The sequence below is a fragment of the Quercus suber genome, unplaced genomic scaffold, assembly GCF_002906115.3.
Source record: "Quercus suber isolate HL8 unplaced genomic scaffold, Cork oak 2.0 scaffold_1102, whole genome shotgun sequence".
NCBI lineage: Eukaryota > Viridiplantae > Streptophyta > Magnoliopsida > Fagales > Fagaceae > Quercus > Quercus suber.
This window is the reverse complement of record NW_027070507.1, coordinates 21908-43320: the sequence shown is the minus strand read 5'-3', so window position 1 is coordinate 43320 and position 21413 is coordinate 21908. Positions and strand designations below refer to the sequence as shown.

The window sequence follows — 21413 nt, the reverse complement described above, 5'->3', positions numbered from 1 at the left end:
GGAAAAAATAAATGACACGGTGATTTGTTTACGAATGGGGAAAACCCTAACTACAAAAACCCCACCGGGTGATTTTCAGGTCACCACTCCTGAAACTCCACTATTATCAAATCAAGCGGTTACAAGAAAGGAATCCCAAGTACCTTACCAACCTACAGTTGAACCCTTACCCCAATACCCAATTGGACTTGATCTGTAGTGACAGTCTCCACCTTTGATGCACGGCTCCCAAGTACGTGACTAACCAATGCGCGGATCCAAGTACGCGACTTCAGAACACCAACTTGAGAAAGAATGGTTGGCAGCAAAGTTCTTCAGATCATCCTTTCTGATGAATAGCAGGAAGATGCTTGGTTACAAAACCCTATGGTGCAAATACACAGCAACTTCTTGATGGAAGATGAACTAGGTCAAGAACCTTGTCTGTTGGGCACAATTTGCATAAACAGAGATTGCTCAATGATAATACAACTTGTGTCTACCAAAACGGCTCTTAAAATAATCCTTTTATATGTTTAGGGTTAGAAGAAAAGAAAGCCCAAAAACATATTCACGGATCCCAAGAAAATCATATTGGAATTCTGACTTTTTAATTCTCGACAGATAGCAGGTGTCGAGGTAGCTATCGAGAGGTGTCGAGCTTTAAAAATTCTGCACTTCAACTTGCTTTCTCTTGGACAGACTTGATGACTTCAACACTTGAGCTTGAAACATTGTTTCTTGAAGTATTAAAAACACCTAGAACTACCCAATTACAAGCAGAGTGCGTTTTGTCAAAGGATTAGCCAATTTACATAACTAAGTGACATATGTTCTTAAACAAGTTAAAACATATATGTCCTAACAATAACCCCCTTTGGCAATCCGTGACAAAACCACAACAAACAAATGAGCATATGAGAGAAGTCATAAATCACTCAACTCATATTCACTTGTTGAATACAATAAAATCTATCCTAACACAAACTCTTGAAAAACTTTGCAAGAAGAGAGCTTATGATAAGTAGACTTTGACAACCTGTATTTCTGAAACACTTTAAACAAAACTCATCAAGGCATCTTGTGTGAAACAGAAATAAATAGATTGCATACAAGTATAAAGAACATGTGTATAAAGATAGAAAAGAAACAACACATGAAGAGAGAGGTGAAAGAAACATACATCAACATATATAAGAGATAAGATAAGTACAATGTATGTAAAAATGGTCAAAGGACCTCATATACAAGACCAATGTATCTCTGAGATAAGAAAAAAATACATATAGCCTCACTACATCCCTCAAAAATATGACAACACTCCCCCTATCAAAAATGTCCTATACTAACTCTCCCCCTAAGATGACTACTCTCATAGCCCAAAACTACTCCCCCTTTTTGTCACGAGTGACAAAGGGTAGAGTGTCATGTAGACATCTCATCGGCAGAGCTAGCATCCCCATCATCATCATCATCATCATCATCATCATCCTCAGAATCTGACGCTGCTGGAGTAGATGGTGAAGGAGTAGCCTCTGGAGCAAATCCACCCATGATCGCCTGCCGTCGTGCAATACGACCCACACGAACATTCACCTGATACAACTCAGCAGAGAGTGTATCAAGACGAGTGTCCATGCGCTGCAGCTGCGCCATAATATCACCAAGGGATACATCGCTCGAAGAGGAAGAAGGAGCAGATGTAGATGGAGCTGATCTGGATGGCGCTGAACGGGAGGGAGGAGTGGCACCTGGCTGTCTCGACCTGAACTGCGCCTCACTACGTTTTACGGTAGCGGCGTCTATGGCAGATATGTGTGTGAAGTGGTCGGACACAGGAAAGGGAACAGAAAAATGGCGTAGAATCCGCGTGATAGCAGAAGGAAAGATGAGCTTATCACGGGACGCCGAATCAAGATAGACCTCTATGATAGATCGGATGAAGTGAGAAGGGAAGTCTATGGTAAGATGCTCAAGCAAAGAAAGCAAAAATCGAGCACGAGGCTCTGTGATAGAGTTATAGTGAGAAAGAGGATGGAGAACAAAAGTCATCACCATGTTAATGAATCTAGGACCTTTAGCAAAAGGCCTACATGATGTGAACTGATGCTCACCCCAATCAGCAGGGCGCTCACAAAAAGCAGAGATGAGCTCATCTTTGGACACAGTCCTCAGACGCTCACAAGAGGGGTAATCTGGAAACTCTATCCTAGGTACTCTAAGCACATCCGCAACAAGTTGCGGTGTGACAGGAATGCGCATACCTCGAACGCGAGTAACAAAATGAGGTACTGAAAGATCAATCCCGTGCATGTTGGAGTAGAACTCCTGTATCAGCACGAGAGGGCAAGTGACCGGGATGTCACACAGTGACCCCCATCCCCTACTGTTAATGACAGAGGGAAGGTCAGTATCGGCGAAGTCCGCCAGAATAACTTGGCGTTCCGAATGAACACCTCGTTTAGAAAAGTTCTCCGAAAATGCCTTATGAGCATCTCCATCACGGAACCGAATGTTAAAGGGAGTAGTATCTGAAGAAGTAGAAGCTCCAGAACGCAGAGGGTTCCGAGCAGGAGTAGATTTACGTTTGGGTGCCATAGACACGACTAACGTAAAAGAATGAGAAAAAGATAGAGAGGGAGACAATCAGAAAAGTCCCAACACAGTTCAAATATATCAAATATGTTGAACAACAAGTACGTATGCATGGGAATGCATGAGCATGTGACATGCAAAGGAAAAAAAATCATGGGCTCAGCCCAATCCAATCCTAGCAGCACACAAACATAAAGCACACATCTAAATGCATGTAAATATCATTATAATGCAAATGAAATGCAATGTATGACATTTTGAAATCATCTAAGTGCAAACCCAACCCAAAATTTGAAGAAAAACTCAACAATTTTGAAAAACCCCAAATTTTTATGAAAAATCCCAAAAACTAGGTTTTCAAACATGAAATGCATGAAAAAGGAAGGGAAAAGTGATCTTACCAAGAGATTGAAGCAAGGAATGAGCAAGATCCAAGTGGGGTTGAAGATTGAGTGAGAAAATCAAGTCTGGAAGATGAAAAGCCACGGACAGATCGAGTGAGATCGAGAGAAATGAGTGAAAAATCGCGATCTGCTCTTAAATAGGCACCTCAGTAATTCTCGACAGCTGAGGTGTCGAGAGGTATCGAGGAAGCTGTCGAGGAAGGTATCGAGGAAAATGCCTTCGACAGATGCAGGTATCGAGAGGTATCGAGGATCAAGGCCAAATGCAGAATCAAGAAGCTCGATCGATCGACAAGGTATCGAGAAGCTGTCGAGAGGACAGAAGAAATCTCGATCGATCCACAAGGTATCGAGACAGGTGTCGAGAAAGAAGACTCAAACAGCATAAGTGAATCTCGATCGATCCATCAGGTGTCGAGAATCTATCGAGGGGACAGAGACTTTCTCGATCGATCCATCAGGTGTCGAAGAGGTGTCGAGATTGCGATAAGAAACAACTTGAGAAGCTCGACAGATGACAGGTATCGAGGAGGTGTCGAGGGAGGTGTCGAGCCAGCAGTAAAAACCAGTTTTTCGAGAAAGGAAAAACACAGACATGAATGCAATCCAACACACATCTCAACCAAAGATCCACTCAACATATAAACCTCTCAAAAACATCTCTCAACAAGAAAATAAGCACAAGGATCATGCAAAACACACACACACACTAAACAAGTCTAACCAATTTTATATTTCAAAAACAAGTTATGACAGTTTAGTGAGCATACATTAGCACATGTAAAACCTTTGTGATGGCCAAATCACATTGTACCTGCACATGTATCAAAAGTAGCAAAGAATATTGCGTGTTGTGTGTGAAAAACATCGCAAGATTGCATATGTGTATAAATGTTATGACGATCTGAGATATGAGAAAATAACTTTTAACTCACACACAATCATAACTGTTTGATGGGGACTATCACCTTCGAGGTACATCCTATAACTCCCACATCTCCTAGAATACACGCTTGCAACCATATATAAAGCATTTTTAATCTTTTTGCTTTTTATTTTCTTTGCATGTTTTCTTTTATTTTAGCATATCATACATGGGTATATAAAAGAGAGAAAAGAAATACCCAAGATGTTAAGCATTTGACATCGCACTTTTGCTATGCCGAAGCATACGAATGTCTTTGACACTGCACTTTTGCTATGCCGAAGCATACAGGTGTCATATTATGATTGGCGGGCACCAGTGGTGAGATGGTTATTTATGCCTTTCTCTTAGGATTTTCTAGTCCTACCCGTCAAAAAGAGTGATATGAGTGTTAAGTTTTAAGAGATAACCTAATCTTACTCATCACAAACAAGAGCCACATAGCTCACTTGCTTAGTTGTGCATAGAGATGCTCATCTAAGCTACAAGAGATACAAAGTTTAGAAAACTTTGTTTCATTGGCCATCCAAGGTACACAAGTACCAAAGTACACAAAACACACACTGTTTTTGTATTTTTCTGATTTTTCAATTTTTTTTTTTTTTTAAAAACAAAATGAACAAAACTGAAAGTAAACACACAAAACATGTTAAACAAAATAATGCAAAACTAGACTGACTCAGCAGAAAAACAAAACACACAAGCAATGCAAAACACAGAAAAACAAAAAGGAAAAAGAAAGTGATGAAATCACTTAAAGTCCTTTTTCTTCCACACCTTGGAAGAGCCTTTCCTTTGATTGAAACCTTGAATCGGTGGAGAGGGGGAAGAATTTAACCCATTCAAGTTCGAAAGGAACATGAGGGCTTTCAGAAGATCTCCAAGAGGAGCAAGAGAGGATTGAAGCTGATTATGGTTTCCAGATGCTATCATGCCATTGCTCTGTTGAGTGGCTAACCACTTATAGCAATTTGGTCTAGTATGACCGGCAGCTCCACAATGATGACAGAGATGCTGCTTCTTTTGTTTAGGCTTTTGAGAGTTAGCCTTCTTAGCCCTAGGGTTTTTATCATCTTTCTTATCTTGCTTAGGGGGTGCTCCTAAGATAGATTTACCCTTGTCTAAGTTCTCACTAGCTAATTCAGTTTTGACATCAGTATTCTCAATTTCAGTATTATTAGCAGGAGGAACAAAAACAGTATTGCTAGTAGAAGCAGTATTTGAGAAAGAAATACCATACCCCAAACCAGTTCGATCCGAAGCAGATTTCTGATTGCTAAGCATCTCATCAAGCTTTGCACTTGAAGTCCTCTCTAGTTGAGCTCTGACTTGAAACAGCTCTGCTTCAAGCTTCTTGGTCTTCTCAGCCAAAAAGGTGTTTTCAAATCTCAGTGCTCCAATAGTTTGATTCGCCTCATCAAACTTTGTGGACAACTCTTCACGATCAAGTTCCACATCACTGAGCTTCTTGGTGGCCAGCCTGTATAATTTCTCATGCTTTTCAGAGAGCTTATAAAGCTTCTCATAGGCTGAATGGATATCATCTTGATCATCCATTTTCTCAAATTTTGATTCCACCAGTTCTTCTTCTTCATCCACTTCTTCAACAATCCCTTCAGTAGGATTGACTGTGGCGGTGAAGGCATTTAAGATTCCGTCATCCTCATTGTCGGAATCATCTTCAGGCTCAGTGTCACTTAGAGTTGCAGCAAGTGCCTTGCTTTTCCCAATGCTCTTGAGATATGTAGGACACTCATTTTTCATGTGTCCGAACCCATGACATCCAAAGCATTTTGGTCCTGCAGGAACAGTGTACTGACTTCCATCCTTAGCATCCTTCTTCCCTTTGTCTTGGCTTTTAGACTGTGAAGAACTGAACTGCCTCCGGTCCTTGTCGAAGCTCCTTCCATTGGCATTCTTCATAAACTTCTTGAACTGCCGAGTGATGTAGGACTTCATCTTAGAATCTTCATCATCGGAAGACTCATCTGTATCACTGTTCTTTGCCTTCAAGGCCATGCTTTTACCTTTACTTGACTTGCCAATCCTAGATAATCCTATCTCATAGGTTTGCAAGTTTCCTACCAGCTCAGTCAAAGGAATCTTGTCAATGTCCTTTGATTCTTCTATCGCCGTAATCTTGGCATGGAATCTCTCAGGTAGAGATCTGAGCACCTTCCTTACAATCTTGGGTTCTGGGATGGTTTCCCCAAGATTGAAGGCCGAGTTCACTATGTCCTTGAGCTTGGCATAGAACTCATCAAATGACTCATCCTCCTCCATCTTAATTTCTTCAAAGCTTGTAGTGAGCCTCTGAAGCTTTGAGTCTTTGACAGCCTTTGTGCCTTCATAGGTAGTCTGGAGGATGATCCAAGCCTCCTTAGCAGTTTCAGTTGAGGATATCTTTTTGAACTCCTCATTTGTGACTGCGCTAAATAGGGCATTTAACGCTCTGCTGTTGAAGTTAGCCGCCTTGATCTTAGTATCATCCCAATCGGCCGGATCTTCTGTTGGCTTAGTCCAGCCAATCTCTACAGCTTGCCACACTTTTTCATCTAAAGACTGCAAGAAAGCTCTCATGCGTACTTTCCAGTATGCATAGTTAGTGCCATCAAATAAAGGAGGTATAATTAAAGATTGTCCTCTATCCATGACAAACAGGGGTCAATGGATCAACACAGCAAAGATTAAACCCTAATCAGAGTGTGCCTGCTCTGATACCACTTGATAGGTCACAATCTGAATGACCCCTTGTGATTAACCCTAATTAATTAATTTAGCCAAGTAATTAATTAATCAATTAATCATGCAATTTTATGGAAGCACAAACAAATCACCAACAACTAAATATGCAGCGGAAAATAAATAACACGGTGATTTGTTTACGAATGGGGAAAACCCTAACGGCAAAAACCCCACCGGGTGATTTTCAGGTCACCACTCCCGAAACTCCACTATTATCAAATCAAGCGGTTACAAGTAAAGGAATCCCAAGTACCTTACCAACCTACAGTTGAACCCTTACCCCAATACCCAATTGGACTTGATCTGTAGTGACAGTTTCCACCTTTGATGCACGGCTCCCAAGTACGTGACTAACCAATGCGCGGATCCAAGTACGCGACTTCAGAACACCAACTGAGGAAGAATGGTTGGCTGCAAAGTTCTTCAGTTCATCCTTTATGATGAATAGCAGGAAGATGCTTGGTTACAAAACCCTATGGTGCAAATACACAGCAACTTCTTGATGGAAGATGAACTAGGTCAAGAACTTCGTCTGTTGATCACAATTTGCTTGAACAGAGATTGCTCAATGATAATGCAACTTGTGTCACCCAAAACGGCTCTTAAAATAATCCTTTTATATGTTTAGGGTTAGAAGAAAAGAAAGCCCAAAAACATATTCACGGATCCCAAGAAAATCATATTGGAATTCTGACTTTTTAATTCTCGACAGATAGCAGGTGTCGAGGTAGCTATCGAGAGGTGTCGAGCTTTAAAAATTCTGCACTTCAACTTGCTTTCTCTTGGACAGACTTGATGACTTCAACACTTGAGCTTGAAACATTGTTTCTTAAAGTATTAAAAACACCTAGAACTACCCAATTACAAGCAGAGTGCGTTTTGTCAAAGGATTAGCCAATTTACATAACTAAGTGACATATGTTCTTAAACACATTAAAACATATATGTCCTAACATCTTGGAATTTCGGCAACACTGTTGCCAAAATTCAATCTCTCTCCTCAAATCCCCAAATAAACGCAAATATGTTTCAGAATTAGCAATATTTAGCCAAAAGACTCATACATTCGGTGCACCTACCAAATGTGAATGTAACAGAACCTCATACATGTTGTCATACAGTAAACCTTGTACGATATAATTAATTATGATAGTTATTTCCTTTTTTTTTTTTTAAATAAAATTTATGCTAAGTTAGATTTTGAATCCCATAATTTAGAATGGTATTAAGAAAACAAGAAATTAAGTTTTATAAGGATGTAGTGTAAAATTAAGGACGGCTACACTTGTACTTTAGGGGTTCAAATGAACTCCCGAACTTGAATAAAAAAATATTTTTATATATATATATATAAAATATTTTTTATTAATTTAATTACCCTTAAGAATATTTTTGTACACCCTACTCATAAATCAACTTAAATCAAAATCAAACAACAACATAAATCAACATACCCCAAAACTAATTAACAACCCAAATCACAAATCACTCTCCCTTCTCTCATGAATCTCATTTTATCTCTCTTCTCTATCTTATTTTCTATGTATCTCCAACTCTAAGAGTAAAATGTGAGTGCTTATAAGTAGTGAATTTCTCTCTCTTTATTATAAATTTATATTACATGTGTGAGTGCATGTTTGATACTAATTGTATGCTTTTCTTTTCTTTTTTTTGGTTATAATTTATTTGTGTGTATTGTGATGTGTGTGAATGTGTACATGTATAGTATAAATATAATATAACTCTATATAATTTAATAACCAAGAAATATAGAAGATTTGTTACATGTGTATATTGTTATCATGTTATAATAACATTTTGTTATAAAACTAGTGATTCAAGAAAGAAAAAAAAAAGTAAATTTAGTGATTGTTGAATGTATAATTTATTTATGGATGAGTGTTCTCTTCAAAAAAAAAAAATTTACGGATGAGTGTGGTTATGTGGACCAATAATTAATATAAGGTAAATAATTTATAAAAACAATAACAAACAAATAATGACAATTGCATAAAAATAAAAATGTTATACAAACTTAACAATATAAAAATTTTACACCAACATTGACAATAGATAATGACAATTGATAATAAACTATCATGTGACGATTTCAAAATATGAAAATTTGTAAAAAAAAAAAAAAAAAAATTGTAAAACTTCATGTATTTGTGTGTGTGTGTGTGTGTGTGTGTGTGTGTGTGTGTGTGTTTTTTTGTCAATAACTCAATATATTCAAGTCCTCTTTTTATTAAATTTTATTTAATTTAAATTCCTAATGACCCTCTTCAAAAAAATTCCTAGAGCCGCCACTATGTAAAACCCAACTTTTACACTCTCCAATCCCAACATACCACATCATCTTATCACATATTAAAAAATAAACACAACCACACTCAATCAATTCTAATACCCATCTGAAAAAATTCAACCAAATTGAGAGTTTACCGAGATATTATTAGGTGTGGTAGGATGTATTGAGTTTTAAGTAAAAAATTAATGTTGCAATCACTTATTGGATGGTGAAAAATATGAGTTTACACTCAATCCTTATCAAATTTGGACTCAAAAAACAAAGACATTAAAATCTATAAAGATGTAGTGCAAGATCCAAGTTTTATACCCTAAACTCAGCATTGTCACATTATCATATCATATATTAAAAAATAGGCACAACCACATCATTTTTTTTTTTTTTGATGAATACATCAAATCAACTTTAATACTCATATAAAAATCCAACCAAACTGAGAGTTTATTAAGATGTTATTAGGTGTGGTAAAATATATTGAGTTTTAAAAAAAAAATTGATATGACAATTTCTTATTGGATAGTGTAAATCATAGGTATTACACCTCACCTTTACCAAATTTAGACTCGAAAATAAATCCCACATTTTTTAAAAAAAATTTAAAAATAAACACAACAATTTTAAAAAGGTATCAATTCAAAACACATACTCATTTAAGGTGACGTCATTAATAATAATAATACTTAAATAAAATGAATGTTGTATGGATACTTCACTGCATGTTATTGTTTATTATATTTAAATATCATTTCATTCAAAGTCACACTATGCCATTTTTTAAATATATTTTACTCTACACATGGTGAGTTCATATTTTGAATTGAAAAGTTTTTGAAAAAGTAAGATTTTATATGAATAATTTAAAAGTATGAAGCTTTATTTGAAATCATAAATATAATTAAATTTTTTTTATGGAACTGGCGGGTTAAACGCGGTCGACTGGGAGAACAGAATTGATGAGAGAGAATTAGTCAAACACTATAATTTAAGCTGACTAAAAGTCATATAGTCAATTCTGGTCATCACCTTTAAAAAGTAGGTACTTGCGTATCAACTACTCTGAAGAGTCTATTTGAGAATAGGTTATAGGCAAGATTTAGATAGAGTACTTAGGTGTTATTTTTTAAATTTTTATTTTAAAATTTTACTATGTAGATTTTTTTTTTTTATAAAATGGAAGTATATTTTTTAATTAGTAGTCACATAGATAAATCTTAAAAGGGAACCTAAAGAACAGTATCTAAGATAGTGTACCTAAGTTTTGTCCATAGATTATTTAGCTGAAACTGAATTTTTTTTATTGAAAGTAGATAAAGCTAAAAGTTAACTAAAATAGTAGAATAGGACCTATGAATAGTACCAAAAAGTGTAATAAGACTCATGAATAGTAGCAAAAGTAAGCTGAATAGTAGTAAAAGTAAGTTAATTGTAAAAAAAAAAAAAAAAAAACTAATTTTTTAAGTCAATACCAAAGACAACCTAAGTATTAACAAGGTTATCGCTGTCAATATATATATATATATATATATTAACAAGGTTATCACTACTGCACACTCTTGATATAATGGTCACTCTACAAATATAAGTGCTTGTAGAGGTGTGAAAGGCAAGGACTATGGTTCAAGTCTTCAAGAGAGAGTTTCACATATATATATACTTAGATTAGACTAGAGTAAAATTTATATCATGTTATCCTAGCTAATGTTCATAAATCATTTTAATAAGAACACTCATGTCAACATCTGTAAAATAACATAAGGGGTGAATTTTACATATTTAAGCTCAAAAATCACCCATATAAGTCAATCTAAAAGTGAGTAACCTTACATTGTTGTTACTCTAACCATATAACCATCCATGACTACTGTAATTTTATATCTAAATATTTTATTAATTTTCTTCAATTTTCTATTATTTTCTTATTATTCCATCTCTCTCCCTCTCCCTTCTTCTGCGCTCTCACTGACTCTCAGATAAATTCACTCACCACTACACATAAGTCAATCTAAAAGTGTGTAAGCTGACATTGTTGTTACACTAACCAAATATATATACATGACTACTATAACTTTATATCTGAATATTTTATTGATTTCTTCAATGTTCTATTATTTTCTCATTTTTATAAGTCCTCATTTAGGTTCACCACTAAAATCATATTTTTACTTACTATTATCAATCTGTTATATCAATAGGTGTGAAAAGTTTTATAAATTTTTATTGTGTCTGTAGACTTTCTTAAAAAAAAAAAATTACATAGTCAATTAGAAAGTTTGTATCTAAAACAAAATAATAGAATTTAAGTAATATTTAATTTTTTAAAAAAGTCACATTTAAATATATAAAAAGCCTCATTTTAGTTTTTGCCTAAGGCCTCCAACTTCTTCAAGCCGCCCTTGGGCGGCTAGGTGTTGTTGGGTTGCGATAGTGGATGGATTTGTTTAAGAGATAGTGAAAGCGAAGAAGAGGGGAAAGGGAGAGAGATGAAATAAAGTTTTCCAACTTAATTGTTGTTAAAAATATTGTGAAATTTTTTTGTCTTGCTCTTTTTAATTTTTTTTTTTTTTAAGAAGTGTTGCATTCATACCATTTTTATAACAAATCCTAGGTATTAAGTTGTTACTAATTATAATTTGAACCAACCGCTGAAATTACTTTTTTACTCACCAATAACAGCTAGTAACAATCTGTCACTTAGGATTTATTGTGAAAAATGTTGTAAATGCATTTCTCTGTCTCTCATTTGATAAAAAAAAAAAAATTATTGTATTTATTGGCTAATATTTGAGCTTAATTAATACTATTACAATGAAAAAAAAAACTCTATTAGTTAAAATTTGGGGGCTTTTTTTACTTGGGCACCTTAGGCGACTATATTATTCGCCTATTACTATGAGAAACCCAAATCAAACCTAAACCCAAAATCAAATTTGATCAGCAACCAAAAAAACTACAATGATAATTCAAAATCAATCCCATCAATGATAATTTGGTGGTGTGGGTCTCACATTGAGAGGAGACATGCAATGAGAGGGACCTAAGATCTTGCTGATTTTGGTGATGTGGGTGTTCGGTCTTGCCATGGCAGAAGTCATGGAGAGAGAGAGAGAGAGAGAGAGAGAGAGAGAGAGAGAGAGAGAGAGAGAGAGAGAGAGAGAGAGAGAGAGAGAGAGAGAGAGAGAGAGAGAGAGAGAGAGAGAGAGAGAGAGAGAGAGAGAGAGAGAAAATAATAATAAAAAAAGAAAAAAGTTATTTAAATAAAATAGAATGTAGAATAAATAATTTGATATAAGTATTTTTGTAAAGTAGTTGTGTAAAATAAATAAATAAATAAAAGTAAATTCTTATGCTTAAATGGACATAAATTTTTGCATGAGCTGATATGAATGTTTTAATGACTAATGGACAAAATGAAAATATAGAATTTGGGATAACTTTGGCAGAGAAGCAAATCTCTTGTAAAAAAAATTGACTTAAACTTCAAAGTTTACCTGGAAGAGGAGAAGATGGGATGAGGATTGAAGACAGGTAGGGGTGGCAAATGGGTGGGTTGGGTCATAAATGAGTTGGGTGCATAATTACCCATTTATCCATTTATGACCAATTTATATATAAATTAATTATCTATTACCCGCCCAAGCCATTTAATTAGTAATCCGCCCATTTAACCCAATAACCCAAATAAATAAATAACTTTAGAAACTTTCCCTAGAAACCCATCTCAGAATACATCCTTAGGAAACTCAAATCCAACTTTCTCCACACTTCTATCAAATGCAAAACAATTCATTCACTTAAAAACCTTTTTTTTTTTTTTTTTTATAAAATAAATCTTTTAACCAACTTTTATATAGTCAACAAAGCAATATATCAACACCCAAAATCTTTAACGTAGAACACAGAAGAAATCTGTTTGGCTGCCCAGAAAAACATAGAAACAAAAATTAAAAAAAAAAAAAAGTAAAATTTTGAAAATTATCATCTCAGAATGGATTTGCTAGAAACATGGAATTCAGTTCAACTAAAGCCAATTCAATAGCACAGCAACAAAGAATTGAGTAAATGGGATCACATTATAAGGAATCGGAGTTCACTAGAGGAGCACCGGTTACAAGGTCCTCTCCTCCGATCTCTGCCACGTGGCTCAATGACTCGAGCGCCTCGAAACCACCATGGTCAACTCTCCCGTTGAGCTCTCCCAACTCGCTTCTTCCGATACCGTTCATTACAACCCCTCTGATATCACCTCCTGGGTTGACTCACTCCTCTCTGAGTTCAACCACACCCCGTCTCTACCATCCGATCTTCCAGACATCATCATGGGCCTAGGGATCAATCCAACGGTAATAAACGAAGCGGATGCCACGTGGACGGACCACAATGCTCCTCTGGTGAACTCTGATTCCATCCCCATTCTCTCTCTAGAATTTCCTTTTGTTTGGTTATTGAGAAAATCTGAGGGAAAGTGTTTGGGCTTAGAAATTTTGGGGTTAAAGTGTTTGAGAAAGTGTTTGGCTATTGAGAAAATTTGAGGGAGAGTGAGACTGAGGGCTTGGGCTTAGAAATTTAGATGTTATACTGTTTATTTAATTTTTAAATTTTAGAAGGGTGTCAGTGGGTATTAGTGGGTTTATTTAATTTTAAATTTTAGATGGATTTAGTGGGTATTAGTGAATTTATCCATTTAGATCCATCTAATTAAATAACCAAATGGATCTTTATCCATTTAATCCAAATACTTAAATGAGTTGGGTTAAGACTTATCCAAATAAAATAGGTAATGAGCAGGTTCATAGATATGGATAAAAATTGCCACCCCTAAAGACGGGTTAATAATTGTATATTTGCATTTAGCATTATATACTATTATTCTATCCCTTTTAATAGCAAGCTAATTGTTTCTTGTCCATGGAATTATTAAATATGCTTTGCGAAAAAAATTGACTTGAACTGGACTCAAATAAACCCAAATCATGTTGTGTTGGGTTATAGATGTGGGACAGGGATGAGCCTCTTCTGATTAGACCCGCCCTGCATTGTATTTGTTGCTATCCCAAAAAAACTGTGAAGACAAAGGAATTTCATAAAGTGAGCCAATTGAATTCTTTTCTACCTCTATGCTTTCTAGTCTTGATGGTGTTGTAATGTAAGACAGCTGGAGAATTAACCGTGTCACAAGACTCGTTCTTCACCCCAAGTAAAAGTCTAGAAGGATTACTTGGTTTGGCTCCCTAAAAAAAAAATAAACAAAGTTGTTGGCTGACTTGGGTCTTTTCCTTTCCTTTAAATGTACTACCCAAGAGTCCCTGTTTCTTTACTTTTTTTTTTTTTTTTAATTTTTAAATAATATATATGTACAAATACCATGCTCCTTCATTATATATAGTGAAGTGAACCAAGATTTCAGCACCTCTCAATTCAATAGTCATAGCTCCCTTTAAGCTCTCCCCAAAAGTTTCCTTTTCTCCACACACCAAAAAAAAAAAAAAAAAGCTCTTAAATTTTGTTGTTATCATAAAGATCATGGATAACATCCCGTCCCAGCATCCATACATCCAAGCTGCAAGTCAGTTCAGCCAATTGGCCCAATTCTGCTACTATCCCAACAAATTCATTAGACTCTTACTCTCAGTCTCAGCCTTAACTATCTTATTTTCTAGCTTTTCATTACTCCCTTTCCTTCTCCACTCCTTTCGTGTCTACACCATTTCTATTTTACCCATGAAACTCTTTAGCTACACAATTGACAAGAACTACGTGTTCCTACTTTGCAATGGACTCCTAGTTTTTATAGTCAAGAATTCCGGTCTGGTTGGGAACTCTCATTCTCAATCAGGGGATAATCTTTATCTTAATGAAGAACATGGCATCAAAAACGGACATAGGCAGCAATCAGTACCTGAACTATCAGAGAATAAGGCATTGGATTTGGATGAAAGTAAAATTGTAGTTATGGAGGTTGAAGAGGAACAAGTAATAGCAAATGGGTCTTTGTCATTGACTACAGTAGGAGGAGGAGGAGAAAATGAGCTTTTGACCATGCAAGATGAAGAAGAAGAAGAAGATGGATATGGGCTACTGAGTACAGAAGAGCTAAACAAAAGATGTGATGATTTTATTAGAAAGATGAAAGAAGAAATCAAATTTGGAGCCAAACAATTGATCGTAGTTTAGTTTTGGCAATCAAAAGCCACACTGTGCTAGTCAATCACCCTGTTGGTGTAAGATGTCTGTGACTAGTAATTTAGTTTTCCTTTTTCTGTATGATCTCTCTATGACTTGTAATTTCTTCTTAACATGTCTCTAGATTATGAGTAGAGTTTTACTCTCCTAAGTCCCAGCCCTCTATTGTACTAATTTTAATTTAGTTTAAGCCTGTTTAATAGTAATAATCTTAAGCTTTTTAAATTCTTGGTCATTTCCATCAACATTTCTGTTAAGTATCTTTCAGAAGCACAGCATGAGGTGGGTTTTTACTTGTAATCAACATCATTAAGGGTACGTTTGGTACACTGAATGTAGATTATATTAGGAATAGTAATCTTTATTACTGGGAATAGAAGTTATTGTAGTGGAATAATTATTACTATTTATAAGTTTGGTTGTTCCATATGGAAAACTTGTAAAAGAAGATGTATAAGGAAATTTTACATTTTTGGAAATATATTAATTTTAAAACCTATTATATACACTAAGAAATAACTATTACATCCATTTTAAAGAGGAATAGCTATTCTTCAATTTAAAGAATAGTTATTCCAATGTAATAATTAATCCATGTAATAAAGATGCAACCAAATGACCGAATTGATATTACACATGAATAGCTATTCTATTACATGAGCTATTACAGCGTACCAAACATACCCTAAATGTTAAATATAAAGACCAAGGTAGTCTTTTTAAGTTAATTTCAACTATTGACTAAGGGCTGTGCAAAAGACTTTGAAGGTGTATAATATATGTGAATAGATTAAAAAATATATATTATCAATCATAGAATAAATAAATTAAGTAACTTGTGAACAAATTTGAGTTTATTTTGACAAGAAAATAAATGAAACTTGAACATATAGTCTAACTTGAAAATAAACTCAAATATGGCTTATATTTAAAATAATATTAAAAGAATCAAATCAACCCCAATTTCTAATACAAACCTAGTTGAAGGTGAGATAGTCCTGTAAATTAAGCCCTATTTTTGTTATTTGTTTCCAAGGAAAAGGATTAGGAGTTAAATAAAAAATAAAAAAAAATATAAAATATAAAACTTTAATTTCATATAGTCCAAGTCTTGATTTGACTATTACTCATTCTTTCATTCGACTGACAAAAGAAGCTACCAAGCAAAGTCCCCACTTGACTTGAGAGTCCGGGTCATTCGGAAACAAACAAATGCAAATGCGTCTCAAGTCATTCATTCACACCAGAGACAGAGAGACAAAAGATCGAAGATTCGAAATTAATGCTATTCGATGCCTCTAATCTCTAATCTCTAAAATAGATAAAGCCAAATTTGCAAATATTAGTATTATTTTTAATGAATGAACCTGCAGACCAGGAAGGATAGTCCCTTCCTCATTTCATTGTCTTAAATTTTAGATGATGTGATGTCATATGTACTATATAATAATAAATAAATTGTACTTTTTAAAATTCATTTGAAATGGACTAGAGCCTAATGGGCGCATAACATTGATGAGTTCTATATCCAATGACATGGGGAAGGTAATCACACTCGCACAGACAGAGATTATTTTATTGTGTGCAAGTGCAAGAAATAGACTATAATATAATAAAGGGAAATGCTAATGAGTGCCCCCATCCCTAAAATAAAATGAATATTTTATCAATTGAGCTAACTAGTGAACCTAATTTGTGTAGTGATAACTGATAAGTTGTAGTATATAGTATGGGTATTATACCAAGGTAGAGAGTAGAGGCACTAATTAAGCAAGACATCCAGGTCCAGCATGATCAAACATTTCCCTATCTCGGATTCTATGCTTCTCAATTAGCATGCTTTAACGTTTACAGCCATATTCCGCGCATGTGTTTTTCAAAATCAACCTCAAGCACACATGGTAAGGAAAAATCAAAATAAAGTTGAAACAAAAGGATAATGACACCGACAATGACTTTGCATATGCCTAGGTCTCCTCTCCTTGGTTCCATACACTACTCCAATCTCAATCTATATTCTACAACCGTGCATAGTGGGAGACATGAACTTCACCGTATTTGACCTGCCCCCATTAAATGACCCCCACTATTAGATTTGAGTCTATTTTGTGGTTAACATACAGACACTGAATTTAGAAATCTAATCAACCTGTTCCCTAATCAAGAGTTTAGAACAAGGAAAACGATTTTTACTACAAGTTAGACAAATTCTGGGACACTGAAGACATTGAATTAATTTCATGGCTTAATTTCTATACATCTTGTCCATTGAATAGTAGTCAATAATTGCACTTCAGTCCATGCGTTCTTACAATGTAAGTTTAAAATGCAATCTATATTATATCTAAAAGCTGAAGCGTAACATTTATTGTTGTTACACTCTAATTAAGCCACATCAACGCCATATTATAATTTCTTTTCTTTCTTTCAGTTTTTACTTTTTGATTTACCGGTTGATATTTACTAAGCATCTCTTTAGTTTCAGCTGTTATTCTATCTTCAACTCTACCATGTGTCTCTCTATTAACCCAAACTCTTCAAATGCTGCTATCATATAAAATTTGGACAGTCATCAATAGATTGCAATCTCTTCACCTCCTTACCTCTCTCTTTTTTTTTTTTTCCTTATAAATTTCCAATTATTCTCTCCACAAATTGATTGGCATGGCCTTCAATGGGATAGTTTCTTGAGTGTTTTAGCCGTTCTTTTGGTCATGACTAAAGTTTGCCTGCCAAAACCCAATCAAATGAATGCAAGAGATAGAGAGTGACTTTAGAGCTTGCAGACAAAACTAAAGCACATGAGAGGCAAACATTAGTTGCCCAGGCCCAAAGGGTATCAACTTAAAATGAGTTTTGTTATCTGTATTATTATTATTTATTTATTTCTATCTCATTATTAGGAAAAAAAAGTAGAATATAATTCAATTTTGGGATTTCATGATGAATGAGTTTGAGTTTTCAGTCTCAAAAATATTCACATATATTTTTTCTTTTTCAAAATTGATTTGAGTTGGCCATTTGATTATGTTTGTTGTAAATTGCTTTGTGGTTGCCCTTCTCTAGACAACAAGAGTGTTACTCTCAATATGTTTGCTATAATGTTTTACTGTTTGATAATTAGCTTCAATGTGATGTTTTTGTTTGCTATTCATTTTCTTCAAAGAGAAATTGCTATTGTCTCTTTTTTCCTATTGTTTTATATGATGAACTAAATTTCATTTTGATCTCTATTATGTTTGTAAATTCACCAATAGATGTCAACGATCAAGTCTCGCAATCACTGAAAGCTTTTTATTCTTTTGAAGGTCATACCAATCAATTGATAACCATTTTTTCTTAGATCCTTTTGAAGCAAAGGGGAATAAATTTGTTGGTTTTTTTTTTTGGGTGGTGCTTGATAATTTTCTTTTTATGGTTCAATACAAAACAGCTATATTAGATTTCCCTTTCCTTATATTAATCATTTGTTGTTTATTGTTTAATTGGACCGCTTGGTGTCCTAGAAATTGTGGGAAAATGGAAGAGAAAAGAGAGTAGTGTTTGAATCTTAATTTTTTTGGTTGTATGGAACTTGGTGTGTAACAGTTTATTTTTTTATTTTTTTTATTTTTATCTTAACTTTTTAAAGGAAACATAAATTCTTCAAACTACATCAGCTTAAGTAGGCTATTGTGTTGTGGCTGGAATTTTTGTGTTTTGAACCTTAGTTGGCCTATTTGGTTTTGACAAACAACTTTGTGGATTGTTTAGCTTTTGAGAAATTGTTTGGGATTCTAGGAGTGAGAAAATTCAAATAACTGAATTCTTTTTAAATTCCATTAATATCTAGCTTTAAGTTAATTATTGTGTGGATGGAAAAACTAATTGGTTCTTGATTCTTGAATACCTATCTATAATATTGTGCATATGAATAATAGTTGGGTTTTTAGTTTTAAATTTTGGATTATGCTATTTTTTTCAACAACTAGATTTTCTTTTTAGAAATTTCTCCTCTTGAATATCTAGAATATTGTGTACATGAGTATTAGACAAAACTTAACAATACTACTATACCTCGAGTTTAAAATTTTGGATTTTGCTATTTTTTTTCCCCCTTATTTAACACATTATGATATAGTTGAGCTGATATAATCTAATAATTTCTTGTAGCCATTTAAAGTTCATGAGCTAGAATGCTAGTAGCCATCTTCTCTGAGGCAATAACAATTGGCCAAGTTCAACAAGTTTGCCACCAATTTCGACCACAACGTATTGTACAATTTTTATAAAATTATTATTATTGATTAAATGGTCATTTAAGTGGAAAGATCAAATTAATTTAATTTTCATATCCTTTTCATTAGTTCTCTTTTTTACCAACTTTTAAGCTTTGTAAATTGCTTTCTATTTAATAATTAATCCCGTATAGTGATATAATGTATGATCTAATTGTTTTTGGCCACAAACTTAAGGCATTGTGTTGAAGCTTTTCAAATTTCTTTAAATTCATAAACATTACCTATACCACTATGAACCAATGGGGAGAAAAAACTTGAATGCAATTAAAATATGGACTTAATTTGGGAAGGCTACGTCTGACCACCACAAAAAATATATGTGTGTGTGTGTGTGTGTGTGTGTGTGTGCGGATGTGCGTGGTTAGGTTAGTAAGATATAATATATACATCTATGTTCTTAACTCACTTACTTACAATTCATATGTGCACTATTTTAATTCTTTGTGAGAATTCGGAACATTGATAAAATGAATGTAATGACAAGTGGGTGATTTGTATATGGATGCAATGAATCATGAATGTGTGTGATGGATATGGGTGGAATCAATGTGAGAATTCAAAACATTGATAAAATGAATGTAATGACAAGTGTGTGATTTGTATATGGACACATTGATGAATGTGTGTGAAGGACATGGGTGGAATCAATGACACAATACTATTTAACAATTTGGTCTTTGATGAAAATTGGTATAAGTGAGGGTCTATTAAATTTGATCAATTTGCTGAAGTAAGGTTTTGTTTAAAACATATTTTATTTATTTACCTTATTGTAGATAAATTTTTGTATATGATGATTCTATTATTATTATTATTATTATTATTTTGTGGTCTTATCATTTTTTGTTAGCAACTAACTAGACATCACTTTTAGGAAGTAAGAATCCATGTAGCTGGTATGAAGTTGCACCTGAAAATTCAAAAGAATTAGAATATGATAAATCTTATCACATGAAGAAAAAAAAAAAAAAAAAAGGAAATCTAATGTTGTGTTGGCATGTCCTTCCATTATAAGGTTACAAATATCAAATCTCATCAAAAAAAAAAAAAAAAAAAAAAAAAAAAGAAAAAAAAAAAAAAAAAAAAAAAAAAAAAAAAAAAAAAAAAGAAGAAGAAGAAGAAGAAGAAGAAGAAGAAGAAGGAAGAAAGGAAGAAAAAGAAAAAACCAAAATAATATAATAATATATTTGTATAGATAGAGTTGGAAATACTTTTAAAAATAATTCAATTTTTGAGGTGACCATATTATCTTCAATAAATTTTAGAGAATAAATTATAGATTATAGCATATTACAAAATAATTATATATTTCCACGCATTGTGTGGATCTACGACTAGTTATATATAACAATGAGATTAGAATTGTTTATGTTAAGTATAAAAAAAATAATTAAAAAAGAAAAAGAAAAAGAAAAAAAGATATGAAGCCAAGAGTTTTGTGGCTCAACTAACACCTCTTGGAATTCCAATAGACATGTTCAGAATTCAAATCCCCCTCACCACATTGTAGTAACTACCAAATTATTCAAAAAGAATACAAATAGGATTTTCTTTTGAATTTTAAAGAGAGAACTTAAACAAATACAATAACCAAGATTTATGTACTAGTAAAGTAGAATTACGCTCAACCTAACGAAGCCTACTCCCAGCAGCTATCTGCGTGCTATATGCATTCTGATCCGTCAATGGCCATAGTGATATAGCCCTGACATCAGATCTACTCACATGGACACAACAACAATACAAAAATGGGATGTTTATAGCAACTGAGGAAGAAATCCAATGGCTCTGCATCTTGATCATTCCCATCATCCAATGCATCCTAAAATAAGCAATTGCGAGTTATAGTGTTGAATACCCACTCTCAAAATGGGTAAAAATTTCACTCTTAATTCACTCTCTTAAAGAAGAAACACCAAAAATTTCACTCTTAATTCAAGGAAGAAGAAACACCAGCTTCTTATTTCACCCTCTTTTTTTTTTTTTTTTTTTTT

At 34.0% G+C, this 21413-nt stretch overlaps 1 protein-coding gene across 1 annotated transcript; it reads left to right on the top strand.

The window, feature by feature from the left end:
• The first annotated feature begins 14353 nt into the window (after positions 1-14353).
• LOC111986654 (uncharacterized) lies at positions 14354-15348 on the top strand. The gene has a single exon (XM_024018339.2). It carries the CDS (start codon positions 14480-14482, stop codon positions 15128-15130), a length of 651 nt encoding a protein of 216 aa, XP_023874107.1. The 5' UTR covers positions 14354-14479; the 3' UTR covers positions 15131-15348.
• Positions 15349-21413: the final 6065 nt, after the last annotated feature.